At 45.1% G+C, this 20,961-nt stretch overlaps 1 protein-coding gene across 2 annotated transcripts in view; it reads left to right on the top strand.

Moving 5' to 3' along the window:
* The window catches only part of CLDN10 (claudin 10), a 62,030-nt gene that overhangs the window by 33,628 nt on the left and 7,441 nt on the right, over window positions 1–20,961 (top strand). The window contains exon 1 of one of the 2 annotated variants that reach the window (XM_054056136.1): window positions 14,523–14,994. The exons of the other annotated variant lie outside the window; for it this stretch is intronic. Within the exon in view, the coding sequence (XP_053912111.1) occupies window positions 14,775–14,994 (220 nt within the window). The 5' untranslated portion in view covers window positions 14,523–14,774. Of the gene's footprint in view, window positions 1–14,522; window positions 14,995–20,961 lie in introns of those variants that run through there. 2 annotated transcript variants of the gene reach the window in all.

Below are 20,961 nucleotides of genomic sequence, written 5' to 3'. Positions count from 1 at the left end.
CAACATCGCAGACTGGCAGATCTTGAGCAGCAGTTGAAAGCTTGAAGTAAGTCTTTTCTGCGAAGCCGTCTTCATAACTGTTCACAAGAAAATGAGCAAGCATGGAGCATTATTCTAAATAATGACTCATTTCAGAGATGTACAAGCTGTGTAGATTGTATCACCTCCACTGGATATGATATAATCTTCAAACACAGTCCCTCTGTGATTTATGTATTCACAAAGAGCTGCTTTCAGAGTCGCTTTCAGCAGCTCTGCCCCTTAAGCATATATACAACAGTCCATCACACAAAACCACTTCTGTTAAGGTGTCTCTGCATACTCAGGTGCAAAATAAGCATCACATTTCTAGCCGTTGTCCAGCCAAATGGGGAGGTTACACAGTGTGCCCTCATGTTGTCTCAGCCTACAAAGGTGGGGAAAATTTTGCATTTCACTGGGGTTTTTCATCCAAGGATTTTTTTCCCAGGCACAAATGCATTTTAACCTCACACATGCTACCAGCAAAGAGGGATAGCGAATAATTATGTAGTAGTATCGTCTTAATTTAAGAAGCAACAGAAGTAAGAGAAATTCATAAGCATGTTAACCATGGTCAACCCTTACTATCACGGTTTAGAGATTCTTCCTGAAACGGGCAACAGAAAAGGATTTGAGAGCTGGAGAAATAGCATTCTCAGCTGTTTCACACCTACTTTAAAATAACTCTGATATTGATCTAATAACAAAGTAAATGCCTTACTGACTTGCCTCTTATGGTGTTGATCCCTCACTGCTTCTAAAACCCGGTTCATAACAAAGAAAGAACCATTGGCAATTGTGTTTGGATATGAACTATTTAGTGATTTGGTCATGAAATCATTCAAATAAGACCCTAAGTAGCTGGATGCACAGTGCATAAATAATTGTGCAAACCAGTGACCGGCTGTCCTAAAGGAAGATGCTAGGCAGGGTGGGGCTACAGCAAGTTTACATGGTAACTTCACTCTTTTAAGACAAAATCTGTCAAGCTCTACTGAGTACAAATTACTCCAACATTACATGCATGAGAGAGTGATTATGCAGGTCACCATCAAAGCTCTAGGTACTCCCCAGCTTAAAAATATATCGGGACAGCAGAGCTAATATCACTGACGTTGATGGGACTCTGAAGTGAAAAATACTACATTGCAACAGTACAGAGCATGCCCACAGAAATGCTGAACACTAGCCTTATTGCCCACCTGAGTATCAGGAAAGGTGTGAGATAGCTTAAGTAGCAGGTGTGACTGCTGCCATGAAAGGAAAAAGTGAAATCAGCATCAAATGCTGAAAAACAACAAGGAAAGAACCTCAGAAACACCTCTCCAATTCAAGGCTACCACAGCCCTTTTGAAAACAAATGGAGATTGCTTAAGTATCTTACTTCCCCATTACAAAAATCCTAGCTGTTGCACAAACCAACCAAGCCAGAATGTCATACCTCGTCGTAACCCACTGTTTGAGTAGAGCTGATGAAAGGCTACAACCCGCGATTCACAACTGGCTCATTAGGGACATCTTCTCTAATGGATTAAACACACTAAAGCAGGTTCTTACTAGCAAGAACATAAATAGCGTGCGTGTCGGAGGGAAAGGGTGAAAAGAAAAATCCTATTGAAATTAATCTCCTGATGGGCATTTCTAGGCATGGGAGGTTTTAAGGTTAAACTACAAAAGGAAAAGCACTTCTGTCTTGCCAGTAAAACTACATAATTCCTGATAAGGCTAATGAACTACTGTAATTATTACATGCCTATCCCACTTCCAGTAATGAAAACTCCTAGGGATATACAGGCAGTGGGTAGTAGTACGTAGGAATATCTAATGCATAAGAAATTCTGTGGATACAGAGAAAAGCCCTGTGGTCAGATATTATTTGTGGTCCTTAGTTGTAGATTTCTGTAAGGAAGAGGGAAAAGAACATTTTTATCTTCAAGGGGGAGATTAGCTTACTCTAGTCTCCTCTACTTATCCTAAATCTTTCTTTCTGTCTTGTTGCTTTATGAACTGGCTTCATCAGTTTGTTGTGGTAATGCTTGCTTATTGAGCTGTATAGGCATTTGATCTCGTTAAGGAAAGATGAAAAAGTGGTTGGTGGGGTTATCAACTAATAACTTTTCTCCTATATCAAGGAAATATCAGTTTTGATATGAACCTGACCTGTCTTTCCTATTCTAATAATATAAGACAGAGATATAAAGCAGTCTTTGTATCACATTCTTTCAATATATACAAATATGTATATATATGGGTGTGCTTATTTGCTTTATTCTAAGGTATAAGACTTTCTTTGTTAAAGATCAGTGATTGGTATTTCCATTTGATAATCTGCAGAGCCAAATCTGCTCTCAGGGATGCGCATCCTAGTTTTATGGCTTTATTTTATCTACTCATGTATATTAATATATTTAATGATGCATGTGCCACATAAAGGGCTAGGGATAATTTCTCGGCACGATGAGTATGTGGCATGAATCTTTCCCCTAAGCACAGTTACAGGTTTTGATGTACTCAAGGAGGGCTTCTGCCACTGAGTTTAAAGTTCAGAAGTTCAAAGGCACTTCTCATTAGAAATTAACCATGACACTTTGAAAATGAGAAGGGAATGACCTACTCCACGCCTGAAGAAGTTGGCAGGAGCCTTTCCCATAAGCCAACAGGCACCGGCATGTTAGAAGTGTCTCACAAGAGAGGAGTTGAGTTCAGGGTCAGCACAAACAGGAAAGTGATCTCTCACAGTCCTGCCTTGGGAAACATGGCCTCATAGCTTCTCCAAGCCTTGTTTGGAGAGCAAGGTCTGCAACAGAAGCCACAGCGGGCTGCGTTAAATAAATTACAGCTGTCCATTTTGCACTGACCACACAGCAGGTATCTAGCTGAAAAACCAAATTGATGCTCACCCTTGAGGCATCATTCCAGCTCCAGGGAGTTCAAGCAACTCTTTAACTTTCCTGTCTTTCTGGTGTAGTGTAGAAATCTCCAAGCTGACAGACAGAGGTAGCAGGTTAATCACCGAAATGCAGCTGGGCAAAGAGCCTGTCAGCTACTAGGAATGCATCCAAGGATGCCGCTGGTCCCTGCCAAATGCCAAGAAACACACCAGCGCCCATGAAGTCTGCCAGGCAACTGGGCAGTTTCTGCTTGCATGAGACGCTCACCCATGGGAGCTACTGTTGGAGACATGAGAGGGGCAGAGGGATGACAACTCAAAACTTGAGGATACCCACTTGCTTAGCAACTCATGCCATGACTCATCAGGATGAGAACAGGCAGTAGATGTCTACAGTTAGGTGTGAAGCCTGGAAGAGCCCAGGACACTATTGTGCCAGTGGAGTGGGCAAGAGGAGGCTGCTCATTTAGTACCGTAGTAGTCAGGTTTGCTAGAAAAATATTAGGAAACAACTTTTGTTGGACAGAGGGGAAGATTGCACTTTCTCTTTGTTTTAACTGTAGCTTTTCATTTCTATACTTTAAACTCAGTTCTCAAAACCATCATTTCTTTAATTTCCTTGTCACCCTGTGTAGAGCCAGGGTGTAACACCTGCCTGAGTCTAGTAACCTTCAGCCAGCATCCCTCCAGAAGCAGTGACTTGAAAGAGAGACACTATGGGACTCTGCGGAGATAGACAGCGGGCAGGCAAGAGGGACTTGTGCCCTGGGACATGCTTAAGTAAAGCTGAGCCTGCAGAGGTGTCTGGCACTGGGGCTTGTGCTGCCAGAGCTGGGAAACATTTTTGGCAGAGGTGAGTAAAGTCTCCTGCAAAGCACGGGCAGCAAAACGGTCTTGGAGCAGCCTCTAGGACATTATACCAGCTTGACAAGGATCCCAGCTTGAGCCTAACTCCTGTTTGGGATGGGAGGAAAAGTGAAATGGGCTCAGGCATGTGATCCCAAAATCAATATTTTCACAGCTCAGGGTATGTGACACATCACCATAAAGTGTCCAATGAGGACAATGGCTGGCACAGGACTGCATCTCCAAGAGGATCTAGTGTGCTCTGCCACTGGCCAGCCTGCGCACCCGCACCTATAGGCTGATGCTTACACCTAAAGCAGTCCCCTTAGGTTTCCTTCATAGGCAAGAATATTCCTCTTATAAATCTGCAGATCTTCCAGAGATGCCCTGTGTTTAATGGGAGTGGAGAGGGAAGGACAGGACTTATGACCAGGAATTGGGCTTCATGGACAATTATGTTTTGCTTGTCATACTATAGTACAGTACTTTGCATTAAGAGTATATCCAGGAATAACACAAACACTTCCTCCAGCTGAATTCTTACATTCACGTCAGTTTTTTTTGACGGATACAGCAAACCTGTAGCTTTTACACACTGAGTTATGTCCTAACTGTTTCTTACCCAAATCAGGTTTTTCCCGTATAGGCATAGCAAAGTTAACACTTCCCAGAATACCACGTGAAAAAAAACCGCTCTGGGCCATCTTTCCAAATAAACTCTTAATCCTCAGACATCACTGCAAGTCATTTTTGTCAATAGTGTGTCCTTCATAGAAAAGCAAAGTGTAGTCATTACAATAAGCACTGGTGTCTCCAATCTCACTGTTTGGCATCTCCTGGCATTATCATTTTGTTTGTATTTTTCAAGCGATTTACAATCAAAAGCCACCACTTTGTCACATGGAATCTTCTGCAATTTATGAATTTGCTGTTGGAGGGTCTTCTGACTCCTACCTAGACACAACACATAAAATAACTACACCAGAAAGAAAGGGGGAGAAAAAGAAACTAAATTGTTACAGAGCTCACACAAAGTAAACTGATGGCCTTCCACTGCACAACTTTGCTTACTGAAAAACTGCAGTGCAATATTCAAGTCTACATAAAAACCTTAGCACCAAGATCAGAAACGTTGACCATGTGCATGAAGCATCATTCAGTGCTGCAAACTTTCCTTACAAACTGGACTTAAATCAAAACTGTTTAAGAATTTCTTCTTTTATAAAAGTTTCTGACATGAATTAAAGACTTTACATAGCTTTAAAGCTAAATTCTCAAAGCTGATTCTGCCCGTTTTCACCTGGATTGCAGCTAAAATGAATTAAAAAACTAGACTGAACTTCTGAATGAGCCACTGAAACAGTCAGCTGAGAAGACGCTTGAACAAAGAGGAAAATAGAAAACCACAGTGCATACCTGAATTTCTACTATCAGTGGAAAATTATTTCTTTCTAAGGGCAATGGCAAGGTAGAACTACTGCAACGTAATGGAAGAAAAATATTTTCAGTATGAGAACTTGAAAGCATTAACATAACAGGCAGAGCACATTGTGTCCTGCCCTTGGCAAATGTCTTGTTGGCTACTCTGGACTGTGACCCAGCAAAAATAAGCAGTCCAAATGAATTTTCTCCTATGTAATACACTGCTTCATGCAGTAGACTCTGACTGTTTTCTTGAGAGTCAGTGTGGGAGTATGATCTTTCAACGAGGAATAGGAAGATCCCATGCTACACAAAATTGCACACAAAATGAGCCAAAGCACTGCTTGGTGCACTAAAAATCTTCTGAGTGCATTTGATTCCTTTGATTTTTGACAAGGCGGCGCTCTCAGAGGACGGAAGATGGAGCATGGTCACATATCTCAGCATGTACAGGCTTCAGTTGGCATCTATGTTTTTAAGTGTTTTTTTTTCTCCTCAGATTTCATTACTGGCCGTTTAATTTGTGGTTCCCAAAGCTCAGCAAGTTTAAATCTGATTTTAAATCTGCCCTCCTCTTTATCCAAGAGCTTCTACAGGCAGCCCCCATTTTTGCTGGAGGGTTTTACCTACTTCTGCCAAATCAGTCTGGCTATCTCTTCTATTTCAAATGCAACCAGCAGGATCAAAAGAAGCAGTATCACTGATGGATTGAATGCATATTAATTTCAACCTCAGTTTATAGAATCATAGAATCATAGAAACATAGAATATAGGAACATAGAATAGTTTGGGTTGGAAGGGACCTTAAATATCATCTAGTTCCAACCCCCCTGCCATGGGCAGGGACATCCCACTAGATCAGGCTGCCCAAGGCCCCATCTGACCTTGCCTTGAACACCTCCAGAGATGGGACAGCCACAACCTCCCTCGGCAACCTGTGACAGTGCCTCACCACTCTCATGCTGAAAAAATTCTTCCTAATGTCTAGTCTAAATCTGCTCGTCTCCACTTATACCCATCCCCCTCATCCTATCACCACAGGACTTTATGAATAGCCCCTCTCCAGCTTAGATTTTTTTTAATCTGTATTGATCAAAAAAAAAGTCAGTCACATATTATTTCCTTATTCCCTTTGTTTCTGAGTTGCTTGAGCATGTTGATCTAAGTCAGCTTTTGACTTTCTTTGTCACTGTGACCTTTTCTTATCCCAACCCGTTTGCTCTCAGATTAAGTCGTGCTACAGAATGTGCTTTGCTCCAGGTTGTTTTTTTTCATTCTCTCAGTTAAATGAAATCTTTCTATGCCACCAGCTGAGACAACTGATGCCTGATAAAGAGTGGGGCTGGAGATGGTAAATCACAATACCCTCTTCATGATACAACCCTTCTCTGAGTAAATATGGGTCTGCTGTGGGAATCAGGGAGGAGAACCAGAGGAGGGCATGGGGAAGACTTTCCATGCAGATAGAAACACTGCTGGGAAGGCATAAAGCAGAGCCTTACCTTCACCTGTCTCCTGTTCCTCCCAACTGGAAACTGAAATTTGCATTGCAATTTAGGTGGTACCTAAGCAGGGATAGGTACAAAGAACACAGTGTAAATTATCAACCCTTGCCCATGACCTGTCTTGACTTATTTATGGCTCCTTCAGGGCCCTTGTCATACCCACCTCACACCATGTCATCTCCTCCACCGCTGCCTTCAGTTGCTACCACACCTCTTCAGCTGAAAAACATATGTCTCATTTTTGTTTCTGGCATCCACTCTGGAAATTAGTTCCTCTCTTTAGAATCTCCTCACTTCTCCTCATTCCCACTCTGCTGTCTCAGGAAGGGTGTTAACACTGGCAGAGAGAAAGGCTGCTGTGTCATGTAGTTATGAACTGAAATACACATATCTATGAAAAGATTTCAGCAAGAGGGCTAAATAATAGCGCAGCAGGGACCACACGTAATCTTCTGAGCATAATACATCATACGTAATCATTAGTGCACTGGTGTACCATTTAGAGATCTAACAAGCCCAACGCATCCCAGTGCCTACTCTATTTGCTTCGGTGAGGTAACAGAATCAAAGGTTAATAGCATAATTCAGGTTAGAAGGGACCTTCAGAGGTCATCTTGTCCAAAACACGTCTAGTCAGATGGGCTTATTCAGGACCATGACCAGTTAAATCTTGAACATCTTCATGGAGGGAAATCCCACAGTCTTTCTGGGCAGCCTGCTCCAGTGCTTGACCATCTTCATGGTCAACAATTTTTATTTAATACCTAATGGGACTTTCCCATGTTCCAGCTCAGGCCCCTTGTCCTGCAGCTGTGCTCTTCCCAGAGGGTCGGCTCCTGCTTCTCCGAGTCTTTCAACTGGGAGTTATCCTGGTGCCCATGAAAGATAACAGAGTCCTCCCCCTGATCTACCAAGTATTCAGGAAATGGCTGAGACAGGATGTGACACAGGAGGGCAAAGGACATGCTTGGTGGGAAAGGATTCCCACTCCAGGAACACCAAGGCCTCAACCCAAGCCTGCAGCTCAGCCAGCAGTCAGGACTCAGCCTCTTCTTCTTTATGGCTTACTGCAAGGATCCTCTCTGATCACTGGCTGCTTTGGAAAGTCATTTGCTTATCTGCCTCCCCCCCTTGATTAAATCCTTTAGATTCTGTCTTTCAAGTGCTTACTAAATATCTTTACGTAGGGATGCATGTTCGAAAAATCAGTCCAAAAGTTTCCCCCTTTTCCACTGTGACCTACTGAGGTTTAGCAAAACTTAATTTGATGTGGAGGCAAATTCTGAATGCCAAGAGCTGCACCTGTGCTGTTAGCCAGGTGGAATGCACCTCCAGTAAAGTAGGAGACGCACTTCTTCACATTTCCTGCTCAGTTTGTTAAACAGGTTATATCTATTTTTAAAAGCATTGTATTACAAACTTTCAGAGAACAACACAGGCTTTTTTCAACAAAATTAAGCTGAGGCAAAAAAAAAAAAAAGAAATAATGTATTAATGTCAGTGTCAAGAACAAAAGTCTGTAATGTCCAAACATGCTGAACAGAATGGGAGAGGGGAAAGTTTATTGGCTCATGGAATGCAATTTTTCACTCCTTTAAAATGCTCTGGGTTGTCACTTCCTATTAATTTTTTACTTTTTGTTATGTAATATATGAACTGCATAGTTAAAATCATTCTTGTCCTGGCAGTTCAAAAAAAAAGGTGCAGCAATTTAATTTAATTTAGCTCCATTTCTGATAGCTTAAGATAAACAACAGTGACGACCCCAGCAAGGACTGGTGATTATTAACTGATGTTCCCACTCTGATGGATTTTTTTTTTAGGTCACACAGAAACATTCCTTTGTGTACTCTTCTTTGGAGAAGAGAACCTGGTTGCTCATTTTTCAGGTGGCAATTTTTTTGCTGCATGATGCAGAACACTGTGCAAGCCTGCTCATTTTACAGTTGTGTTAATCTCCTCCAGTGCATCCGCCAGTTTGAGGTGTATTTCCCAGATCTATAACTGACAGAAGACCTGACCTCGCCCAGGTGAGGAGACTCTTACAAGCCTGTCTATGTTCCCCGCATGTCTGCCTTGTCGTTTCAATATTCAAATTCTCAGGGAAACCCTAGCAAACAAGGAAGTTGTCCTTCAGCCTCAGAAGAAAAAGTTGGGGTTTTTTTCTTCTGCGCAAGGGCTCTAGGCACCCTGAAAATCATCACATAGCCAAGACAGGAAAGAGTCCCAAGTTGCCCAACCTGTGCACGGTAAAATTACAAGAAAAATTACTCTGGTACAAAGGCATGACGACCCCAGTCTGCTTATCCTGGATGCAGAACAAATGCTGTTGTCATCTGGTATTTAACTTATGAGGCAATAATGGTTGGTTGTGATTTTGATCCTGCAAGAGCTGAAATAATATCCTGTATTTCAGACTTAAGAGCAAAACCATTTCTGAACTAGTCTTCTGTACATGGTAACGCTATAAAAATTCTGTATGTTATAAAAAATCAAACTATTGAATAACTTTCTATTCTGATTTTTCAAATATATATAGTTAAAAAATCCTGGGAGCCTGGAGAGGTTCTTGCTGACTGGAATCTAGCCAATCTTACTCCAATTAACAAGAAGGGTATGAGGGAAGACCAGGGAAATGACAGACCTTTTAGTCTAACCTCAGTTCCTGGAATAATTATGGAGAAGATTATACTGAGTACTGCTGAAAGCATTTGAAATATAATGCAGTCATCAGACACAGTCAACATGAGTTCACAAAGGGAAAGTTCTGGTTAGGTAATTTGATATCCTTCTATGATAAGGTCACTTGCCTGCTGGATGAAAGGGAAGATGGTGGATATAGTTTTTCTGGGGTTTAGTAAAGCTCTTGATAGTGTCCCTCACAGCATCCTTTTGGACAAGTTGTCCAGCTGTGGGATGAACAAGTTCATGGTAAGCTGAGTGAAGAACCAGCTGAAGGGCAGAGCTCAAAGGGTTGTAGTGAATGGGGCTACATCTGGCTGACGTCCAGTCACCAGTGGTGTTCCTTAAGATTCAATTTTAGGGCCAGTTCTGTTCAATATGTCTATTGGTGATCTGGATGCAGGAGTTGAATGCACCATTAGCTGGTTTGCTGAAGATACCTAACTGGGAAATGCTGTTGACTCTTAGAGGGACAGGAGGATTTGCAGAGACATCTAGATAGATTAGGTGATTGTCGATGGCATGAAATTTAACAAGTCTGAATGCCAGATTCTGTGTCTGGGACAGAGTAATGCTGGGCACAAGTATGATTTGGAAGAGGAGTGGCTGGAGAGCAGCCCAGCAGAAAGGGTTCTGAGGGTGCTGGTCAACAGCAGGCTCAATGGGTCTGCGGTGCCATGGCAGCCAAGAAGGCAAACTGCATCCTGAGGTACATCAAGCACAGCATAACCAGCTGGTCAGAAGACATGAAGATCCTGCTGTATTCAATATTGGTGCTGCCTCAGTTCAAGTACTGCATGCAGTTGTGGGCCCCACAGTTTAAGAAGGATGTGAAGGTCTTTGAATACATCCAGAGGAGGGCAGCAAAGCTGGTGAAGGGGCTGGAAGGAATGTTCTATGAGCAGCTGCTCTTAAGGGCTTTGGTCTTGTCTAGTTTGGAGAAAAGTAGGCTCTCAACAACTTCCTGAGGAGGGGCCATGGAGAGAGAGGTGCTGATCTCTTCTCCCTGATGTCCAGTGATAGGACATGTGGGAACAGTTCAAAGCTGCACCAAGGGAGGTTTAAACTGGACTTTAAGAAGTATTTCTTTGCCAAGAAGGTGGTCAAACCCTGCAACAGGCTTCCTAGAGAGATATTTGATGCCCCAAGCCTGACAGTGTTTAGGCCCCAAGCCTGACAATGTTTAGTAGACTTTTGGACAATGCCCTTAATAACATGCTTTAACTTTTGATCAACTTTAGTCAGGCAGTTGGATTAGATGGTGGTTGTAGGTCCCTTCCAACTGAAACAGTCTATTCTAAAAACTTGATAATGATTCCTCCTATGCCTTTTTTATGTCCAAGAGCAAATTATATTTGCCACAAAAAAAAAAATGAACCACAAGGGTTGATTTTCTTACTTAAAGGTGTGAGCACTTTCTTCCCCAGTCCAGGGCAATAAATACACACTCATTCAAATGATCCATCATGAAACTATATCACTGCAACAATTTGATGAATTTATGTACAGAAAAGAGCAGGAACCAGTCCCACAATGATCTGAGGAACTTCCAAAGATTTCCCAGGTCATAAGTTGTCCCAAAAGAAGGGAACAAGAAACAAAGCAAAGGCCAAATCCTTCAGTCTACTACACAGGTTAAAAGTAGTTTTGAAAGTCAAGTAGGCAAAGCCAGAACTATGGTGGCAGGGAGACAGAGGCTGAAGGGGGCTAAAAGCATGTCTCCATATTGGTATCAGGGAATAAGGGAATATATCTCTTGCAGCTTCCCTTACTCGTCAACCTAGGATGAAATACTCAGCCATGCACAATGTCATTCTGGGTTTACACCACCCCCAATGAGATCAGAACTTCAATGTCTTTTATTTTAGACGAGAAAGGTGGTAGCAACTGGACTAGTAGCATAAACATCCTTAGAATCAGCAGTGTTAGGAGTAGAAAAAGGAGTCTCTCCTTGAAGCTGAAGTAAGCCTGGTTCTCATATGTGCTGAGGCCACTTTACATCATTTTGGATAAAACAGGATGTACAAGAGAATGAAGATATGAATTACCCCTGCTTGAAGGGTGCTTGTTGAAAGATAGAGAGTGGGTTTGAGGTGGAATTAACTTCATCTGTCCTAAGCCACCTGCATGGGCTGCCTCTGAAGTTCCTGGCAGTAAATAAGTGCCTGTCAGAGAGACAGGGGTCCACGCTGCACATTGTGCCTGAACTCCAGCTCTGTTGAAAGAAGAGTGGACTGGTTATTGGAGATCACAGGCAAAGCCCACAGCAGCTTCAGCAGGGTTATCCACCTTCAGCAGGGCTATTCACCCATCCTGCCCCTTCCACAGCTCCTCTGGGAAGGGCTGCCTATGCTTGTCAGAAAGCTCCTCTTCCTCCTCTTCCTCAGGGCTCAGACTCAAACCTAGAAGTTCCCAGGCTATGCTCCTATCTTTCAACACTTGCTCCAACCTTCTGGTTATAGTGTGGAAGCACATTGACAACTTCTGGTGGGCCCTGGCCAAAATTTGCCCAGATGCTCATCCCTGGATTCAACAAGCTTTACACCAACCAAAGCGGCATTATCAATAAAAGAATAGGTGAGGTCCCCATGACAAGAAAATACGATGACCTAGACTTGGGCTCAAGTCTTCTACCTCAGACTGGATTAGATTCTAGCTAATAGCTGCTTGGGTTGACCTAGCTTTTCACCATGAAGAGAAACCCAGTCTGCAAGACCTCAAAGTGCTATGATGGGAGGAAATATTCAAATAACCTTTTTTCTCCCCTTTCTGCTGCCATGCCCTACGATACATAGATCATAAAGTCATGTAGATGAGACTTGGATCTATGGTCACGACCCTATTCCTTGTCTCAAAAGCACTTCTCTGTGTCCCAGTGTGAGCTCTGGTTACAGCCCGACACCACAACAGAGTGTGGTTCATCCACATCCAGATCTTTTCTTTCCCTTTTCTCTCCTGAGGAAAGGAGGGGACATCTTGGCACAGAAGTTGAATGGGAGCTAAAGCATATTCCATTCCCAATGCTGCTGTGCAAACAAGCCTGCTGCCTGCTTCCCCCTTTCCCTCTTCCCAGTCACTGCCTCTGTGCATTACCTGCAAGTTGTAGGGTACTAAGGAAGCAGAGAGGCCACAAAAGGACCCCTCATCACTAAATGCTGCTGCAGACCCCATTTTGTCCTGCTGCGGCATTAACAGAACAACAAACAGCCTGCACTCCTCCAGCTCTGACATACATCAAAGGGTACACCTAACTCTAGCTGTGTTTTTTCCTTTTTTTTTTTCCTAATTCAAATGTCTATAAGGTAATTACATCCGGGTTTGTGTCCACAGGGCAAAACCAAAGACCATTCATCAAAAGAATAATGATGTAAATGTGGCTTCTTATCCTCCAGTGATTGCCCATCTGGCAAAAAGCTTTAGAAAATGTAACAATAGTTTTGAAATAAGTAGGAGGAAGGTAAAGACCGGCAGTGTACTTTCCACATCAATAGCAAATATACTACTGATGTGGAAAGTAAACAGCTTCAATCAAGAGGAGAAGCCGCAGTGGAGAACTTTACACCTGTGAGCTGCAGGCTCGAATGCCAGTGCATTAAGACTGAGGCAGAAAACCCCAAGTTCATCACCTTACATTGCAAAACCAGCTCTTAAAAGCTGTATCATCTGTGGTTGGATAATCACAGGAGGGCAGCTGAAATTCAGGGGATTAAAATACCTTGCCACGTATTCCAAAAGCTTACCTCCTTGTATGAACGTGAACCGCTTGATATTCTCGGCGCAAATGTATTCTACAAGCATTGCTCAAAACTAACCCCCTCGGAAGGGTATTTTGGAGGGGGCAGAGGGCTGTCTGGGTGCAGAAAGGAATTTCGGGGACAGCCCATGCAGTTGGCTTAGGACAGATGAAGTCAATTCCACCTCAAACCCACTCTGTGTCTTTCAGCAAGCACCCTTCAAGCAGGGCTAATTTATACCTTCATTCTCTTGTAAATCCTGTTTTATCCAAAATGATGTAAAGAGGTGCAAACCTGAAACTAGTGCGAGAAGGCTAAGGAAGCGTGTGCCAAGTTGCTGCCACCTTCTGCCATGCCCTGCAACGCTCATCTGCAGGGAAGGACATACTAAAACCTAATTTTACAGGTTGAGCAGTTTTTCGTTTGTCGGTTTCAGATCTGTATTTCATTGCTGACCCCGGGGAGCCACAGAGACCTTGGGGGCAGGGGTCCCCACCGAGACTCCAGGAAGGCTCCGAGGGGTCGGGATCCCCTCGAAGGTAGAGCCTCGATCCAGGCTGGGACCCCGGGGATGCTCCGAGGGACTGAGGTCCCTCCCAAGGGCAGCTCCCCGCTCCCCACTGGGACCTCAGGGAGACACCGAGGGGCTGGAGACCCCCCTAAGGGCAGCTCCCGGTTGGGATGTCGGGGAGGCTCCGAGAGGTCGAGGTCTCCCTGGGAGCAGCGCCTCGCTCCCCACCGGGACCTTAGGGAGACACCAGGGGGCTGGAGACCCCCCCTAAGGGCAGCTCCCTGCTCCTAGATGGGATGCTGGGGAGGCTCCGAGCGGCTCCCCCGGGACCAGCGCCCCTTTCCCCGCCGGGACCCCAGGGATGCTCCGAGGGGTCGGGGTCCTCCCCGAGGGCAGCGCCCCTCTCCCAGCCGGGACCCCGGGGAGACACCAGGGCTCCGGAGTCCTCCGAGGGGCAGTGCCCTGCTCCCAGCTGGGATGTCGGGGAGGCTCCGAGGGGTCGGGGTCTCCCCGGGAGCAGCGGCCCTCCGGGACCTCAGGGCGACACCAGGGGCTGGAGACCCCCGCAGGGGCAGCTCCCTGCTCCCAGCTAGGATATCGGGGAGACTCCGAGAGACCAGGGTCTGCCCCGGGAGCAGTGCCCCGTTCCCCGCCGGGACCCCAGGGATGCTCCGAGGGGTCGGGGTCCCTCCGAGGGCAGCGCCCCTCTCCCAGCTGGGACCTCAGGGAGACCCCAGGGGGCTCGAGTCCCTCCCAGGAGGAGCTCCCTGCTCCCCACCGGGCCCCCAGGGATGTTCCGAGGGGCTGAGATCCCCCCAGGGCCAGCGCTCCCCTCCCCGCGGGATCCCGGGAAAGCGCGGGGGAGGCGGGGGCGCCGGGAGCTCCCCCTGCTGATTGGGCTGCGCGGCCGCCCCCGCCGCGCTCCGCCCGCTGCCGCCGCTCCCGGGACTCCGGGGCTCCGCTGTTCCCGGGACTCCGTTTTTTTCCGGGACTCCGCCGCTCCCGGGGCTTCGCTGTTCCCGGGACTCCGTTTTACCCCGGGCTCCGCCGTTCCAGGGACTCCGTTTTTCCTGGGGCTCCGCTGTTCCCGGGACTTCGCCGCTCCCGGGGCTCCGTTTTTCCCGGGACTCCGCCGCTCCTGGGGCTCCGCCGCCGCCGGGCCCATGGCGAGCACCTCTGCGGAGATCATCGCCTTCCTGCTGACCATCTCGGGCTGGGTGCTGGTCTCCTCCACGCTGCCCACCGATTATTGGAAGGTGTCCACCATCGACGGGACGGTCATCACCACCGCCACCTTCTGGGCCAACCTCTGGAAGACCTGCGTGACCGATTCCACCGGCGTCTCCAACTGCAAGGACTTTCCATCCATGCTGGCGCTGGACGGTCAGGCTCCCGACATCCCCCCATCCCACCTCCCCCACCCTCTGCCCCGTGTGGGTCTGTGGATATCAGGGGCTCCTCCGGGGATGGCGAGGGTGGGCGATGCCCCTCGACGGGGCTGCCAGGCATTGGAAGGGGTCGGGGGACAGCGGGGACCGTGGCAGAGGTGGCTCCCGCACGGGGCTGAGTGACCTCGTGTCCCCTAGGAGACACCGTGCTGCTTGCACACACCCATGAAAGTGGGTATTTTCCCCTAAACACCACCATTTGAGATTATATTTGGTGCCTAAGTGCCTGGTTTGGCCTCTCTTGCTATCAGCTTCTTTATTTTCCCCATCGGAAGACTCCGTGCGTGTGGATTTGACACAAGAAGAATGCAAGCAATTTTTTCTTGCCAATTTATTTTCCACTGTCGTGACATTCCTCTTTTGTATGGTTTTGCCAGCCACGCAACGGTCGGTGGCGAAGAACAAGCCTTGGCGTCATTTTCTTTTAATTAATGTCACTTTGGTTCTGTTTGCTAAGTGGTTATTAACTCAGGTGTAATTGCTTCATTGATAAATGACAGTGTAAAAGCTTGGGGCAGTGAGCGATGCAAAGGCATGCAAAAGCGATGCAAAGCTCCGTGTAGTTTGAGGACGGTGTTATTCTGGAGCAAAGCTGAGAGTTTTGCTCTAGTGCCTGAAACGAGAGGATGAGTTGGTGCTGCTTTTCTTCCCTGGTTAAGGGGAAGCATTTTTGCCCTTTAAGGAAGCCCTACTGGGAAACTGGGTCACTGCAGGAAATCTTTACACCTAAACTTGTAACTGTAATAAGACCATGCTGGGTATGGCTGGTAGTGATGGAGAAAGTGTGGGTGGCATTGGTTTCTAGCCTCTGGAGTGGAGAAACGGAGGATAGATTTTTAAAACAATGGCACCTTTTCCAAGTTTTTATGGTCATAATTGATTAAACTATACAAGTGGCTTTGATACTCTGGAAAAATCAGGTCTACTCTCCATGGTCTGGTCTGACATTCCCTTTGCACTAGAGTCTAGGAGTGAGTTTTGGTGTGAAAGGTTTGTTTAAAAGGAAGAGAAAGTCTGTTAATCAGATCACTAACAGAGATTAATGTTATCATAACAAGGATTAACATTATCGTGAAGGTAATTAATAGGCATATCAGAAAACCTTTAACCTCTGTATGCGCAAAGGGCTAAAAGAGGTCAAGACACTAAAAAGAGGTAATGCAGGCAACCCTTAAGCATCACTGTTGCAGGATGCTTCCCTTGGATGGAGAAGTACCATTTCCCAGACCTTCTTATGACACAGCCCCATTGTGGCGGAGGGGAGTCAGTTCCTCCAAAGCGGTAGGAGGGGTGGCTGGCTTCTGTTGGTGTCAGTCACCCTTTGGCCAAGTGTAGCAGGTTAGAACATGGTTTCCAGGCTTGGGCAAGGAGCCAAGTTGATCTGTGTGCAGGTGGGCACAGCGTGTTTGCCAGTGCGTAACCTTTGGGATCCAGCAAATCTGTTGTTTAGCTGTTCTTTCAGTTCTGGGTTAATCTGTTTGCAGAGTAAGAAAAGCATAGTTACCAACAGAGTCCTTACCACCCCTTCCTCCAAACTCTGGTGCATTGAAACCTTGTGCATTGGATAACACATTCCATTTGCCCAAGGAATTTGTTTCTGAGGCACCTTCTGCACAGTGAAACAGCCACCAGAGCGCTAACTCATTTTGGACAGAAGTGAATCCACGGTGCACATCTGGGTGGGCCTTATCCCATCGTCCTGGCCAGACTGTTTATCAGTAGTGGAAGGTTCTTGGCTTCAGTGTTTCTCAATGGCATCTCTAAATGGTGTGGGGACAGGTCCTGGTACCCAGACACAATGTGAATGAAAGGCAGGATGAAGAGAGAGTAGCAGAAACGCCACAGCCACAGACCAGGCAAGCAGGAGTGGGGTAGAGGGGCCGCCACCACAGTCAGCTATCTTTCAGTAGCTAGTGTAGCCCACATTCCTCTCCTGGCATTTATGGTCTCTGCTGAGAACCCATTAGTATCTGACAGTGGGTGTGTATGTCCCCCTTTCCACCCTAACCCTTCCCCAATGCAGGAGCGTGCTTCAGAGTTGCAGTGCGTCACACATAGCTTAGAAAAAGTTGTATGTCAGCATGAAGTGGAATCTGCCTTGACACTCAAGTAGCCTCTCCCTTCCGTCCTCTTCCTCTTTACATAGACTTACGTGGCTAAACTGGATCCCATTCCCTGTGATTGTGAACATGGGACTTCCTGACTCCATCCTCAGGTGAGGGACTCAGAACACACAAAAAAGGGCAGATCCCATTTCCTGTTTTTCCCTGAAGTATTTTTGAGTGTATAGAGATACATGAGCTGTTAGTGTGTTACTCTCCTCGAAATGGTAGGCGAGAACCGGGAAATCACACAAAATATCTTTATAGTCTCAGGGAAAGGTGGTACTGCTCCACTCCTTTCTCATGGGGCTGGAGGATTTGCCTCACAGGGCAGTTCCTCTTCTACAGAAAAGTTTTTTGGTCAAATTGGAAACCTCTGAGTTTTGCTGAACTTCTTATTCAGAGAGACTACTCAGGTCTGCCCGAAGATCAAAGGGAAAATGAAGGGCTAAGAAATCAGGGTACCACCATGCCAGGTGCTAGGCAGGAGGAGTCCTTTCTTTTCCAGAAGGAGTGTTTCAGTTTGGGCCAAGAGTGATCCAGAGGTGGTTCTCTGCTACCCTTGTTTCGATTTGCATCCCAGAGTGCTCTTGGGACTGTGCTTCCCAGGTTGCTGTAGTGTGGCAGGGCAGTGGGGCTGCCCTCGTGGCTCTCAGGTCATCATTCCATACAAGCAGCCAACAGATGGGATACCCAACGTGTGATATACCCTTCTACCTTTATTCATTCCTGAACCTTTACTCATTGGTTTGGTCAGCCCCTGTTAAGAGCCCAGCCCCACATTCTGTATGAAAGCAAAATCACTCTTGCTGTCTGTGGGACTTAAATTTGTTAACTTTTGTGCCCTACTGGTCATAGGTGGAAACTTAAGTGATGAAACCGCCGCCCTAAAAGAGGACATATCAATTACAGTATTTCCTACAGTGGATCTGATGACCTTTTGTAGGAAGAGAGCTGAACAAAACTTTAGTTAACAGCTAAAAAGGGGTATTAGAGCTTAGAGAAGCATATAAAAGCAATGGGTGTGTACTTTTAGAAGGAGTCTGCAGTGTATCTGTAAGGCAACCTGTTATACTTCACGTGATGCAGACTGCAAGATGCCACTGGAGGCATTTATTGTGTGAGTGACCGTCCCCAGAACTTTGCATATATTTTTTTTTCCGAGTGTCATATGGTATGAATGTATGAATTCTGCCTCTTTGTGATCATGAGAGACAAGTGTGAGAGCAGTAAGCCAAGCAAGTTGAAGATCTAGCAAGATTAATTTGAATGCAAGACAAGAAACATTTGGTTTTTTTTTTTTTTTAAACCCTTTAAAAAAAAAAAGCACTTTGAAATAGGTTTCTCTTGGAATGCTGCTAAACATGACTTTATGAGTAATGCATGTTTGCCCACTTGTCTGTTAAAAACATAAGGCTTTTTGTTGCTTGGGAGCTTCATTTGGGTGGTCAATGTGTACATGATGAGCCTCCTACAGGAGCTGGTGAAAACACAGACAATAAATGTTTGGGAAGGGGACAGTCTTAAGTCTTCAGTGGAGGAATGAGAAGAGATAGACAGTTTCCCCTTACACTACTCTTCATTGTAAACCTTGGTAAGCAATGTAATGTTCTTGCTTTCTAGGAAGCAAAGAAAAAGTTTAATTACTCTTACTGCCATATGCTATACATACTTTTAGCATAGGGTCCAAGCAATAGGAGGCTGGTTTTGGTGAAAAGGTTGATTTCACTCTTTCATGCTTCCTAATGCTTCAGTGAGACTAGTGGGACTAACAGAGTCTTCTCTTCTACCTCACTGGTGTAGATTGTGAGTTTATTTCATGTATTTTATTTTTAAAATGTGTGTCAGTTGGATGCTTGCTGTGGTGAACTGAAATAAGTCCCACCACGTCTGGCCTGCCTGATTCAGTGAAATATTTAGTGAGGAAGGTTATTCATTCAGCAGAACTGAGCAGTCCTCCAGCTCATGCTGTTTATAATTGAAAATGATTTCTGAGTGAGTGAGTTAATTATTTCTTGCTGTCTCACTACCCTCTACCTAGTCTAAAACTGTGTATTGACCTTCAGGAACAGCTGAATTTCAGCTCTGTGGTTCCTAGCATATGCTGGTTATTTTGGTTGGGGTGAATATTTACTGTTTCTCCTAGAAGGTTCAGACATAAATAAAAGTTTAGAGGACCTCTGGGTAAATATGTTCATGGTTCAGCACTTTAATGTGTCAATTAGCTACTAACAGTGTCAATAAATTGGACCTGTCAAAAAATAATAGCTTTCTTGCCAGTCTTCATCTCCCACTTTACCTGTGTGCTGCTAGAAATACATTATACACCATCAAAAGTAATAAAAGCCAGCTTTTCCATGCCTGTAGCAAAAATTAACAAAGCAAGACTGTTTTCTTCAGACTTGGGTATTATAAACTAAGAACCACCTCTTGAGATCTTCATAAAGCCCTTTGCCTACTGACATCCCTTGGGTCTTGCCTGAGTGAACAAAAAAATTAGGAACAGCGGATCTGACTCAAAAGCAGAGGGGAACCTGCCACCCAAGTTTGAACTGAACTGTCTGGGAGAATGATTATGTGTCACCGTTGAGGAGATTTTACTCTGCCGAGTTGGATGAGAAAGGTAGTCATCTCACCTGATTTTAAGTAACTACAATCTGACTTTCACTGTGAGTCACCCTATACCCTCCACTTTATGTATCATGAATGGAGAAAAGGAGGTATCTCCAGAGGACGGCTCATCCTTCTACCATTGGAGACTATGTTATAATTCAGGCTAACGTACTTTAATTATAACAACAGACATTTCAACAGGCACAAATGACTCTCTCTTATAGTCTGACTTGAGAGCCGTACAACAGTTACAGTTATTTCATTGACTATTATATTTCTTTAGCAGATGGGCTACGGAAGCATCTTACAAACCAAAGAAGTCTACACACATGCCGACAGATGTAGAGAAGTGGCAGGAGGTGATACAGAAATGGCATCAGTGATAGCCGTTTGCAGCCTGGCACAGATTTCTCTTTAAGGAATGTGTGCAGTCTCTTTTTGAATCTCTGTAAACCTTTAGCATTCACTTATCATATGGAAAAGAGTTCCACAACTTCATCATATGAACAAGTGCACTTTTTGTTTTAAATCTGCTGCCTTCTGTTTTCATTAGCTGTCCTCTAGTTCCTGTTTTAATAGATATATTTCCTATATATTAGACTTTTCTGCAGGGTTCCTTTGTTGGTTATTTGTTGCTATGTAAAATTTGGCGTAATAGGCAATGAAAATATGGTTTAGCTTTCAACATTTCCACCCACTGGAGATCAAAGTGAAAAGAATGAATACCTTAATAGTGGAAGTACATTTTCATTTTAAATGAGATGTAACGACAAGTTATGAAGAAAAACATCTTGTGATGGTTATTCAGCTGTGTAAGATTGCAGTGTTCCACCCTGTAAACAGTGATTATCACAGCCTTTCTATTACAAGATATACTCAGAAGGGAGAAGAGGCCAAGCAAACTGCTTGAAAGCTGCTGAAAGGCCCTGCCCCTGGTAGGTCCAGCTCAGAGCACTGGTAGCCAGCACAGCAAAACTGTATGTGACTAAAACCAGCCACATTTGTCCAGGCTTAAGTATGGAAGTAGTTCATTTTATCTCACTGGGTTATTGCTATCCATGAAGCTGAGCACATGTTTGACTTCATTGCAGAATGCGGGCCTTCTTGGAACCAAATCAGATTGGTTGCATGTCCAGGCAGGTCCAAGACCCTAGACGGTTTGCTGCCAGTTGTCTTGCATCATCTTG

The sequence above is a fragment of the Cuculus canorus genome, chromosome 1, assembly GCF_017976375.1.
Source record: "Cuculus canorus isolate bCucCan1 chromosome 1, bCucCan1.pri, whole genome shotgun sequence".
Lineage (NCBI taxonomy): Eukaryota > Metazoa > Chordata > Aves > Cuculiformes > Cuculidae > Cuculus > Cuculus canorus.
This window is presented reverse-complemented; position numbering and strand designations above follow the sequence as displayed.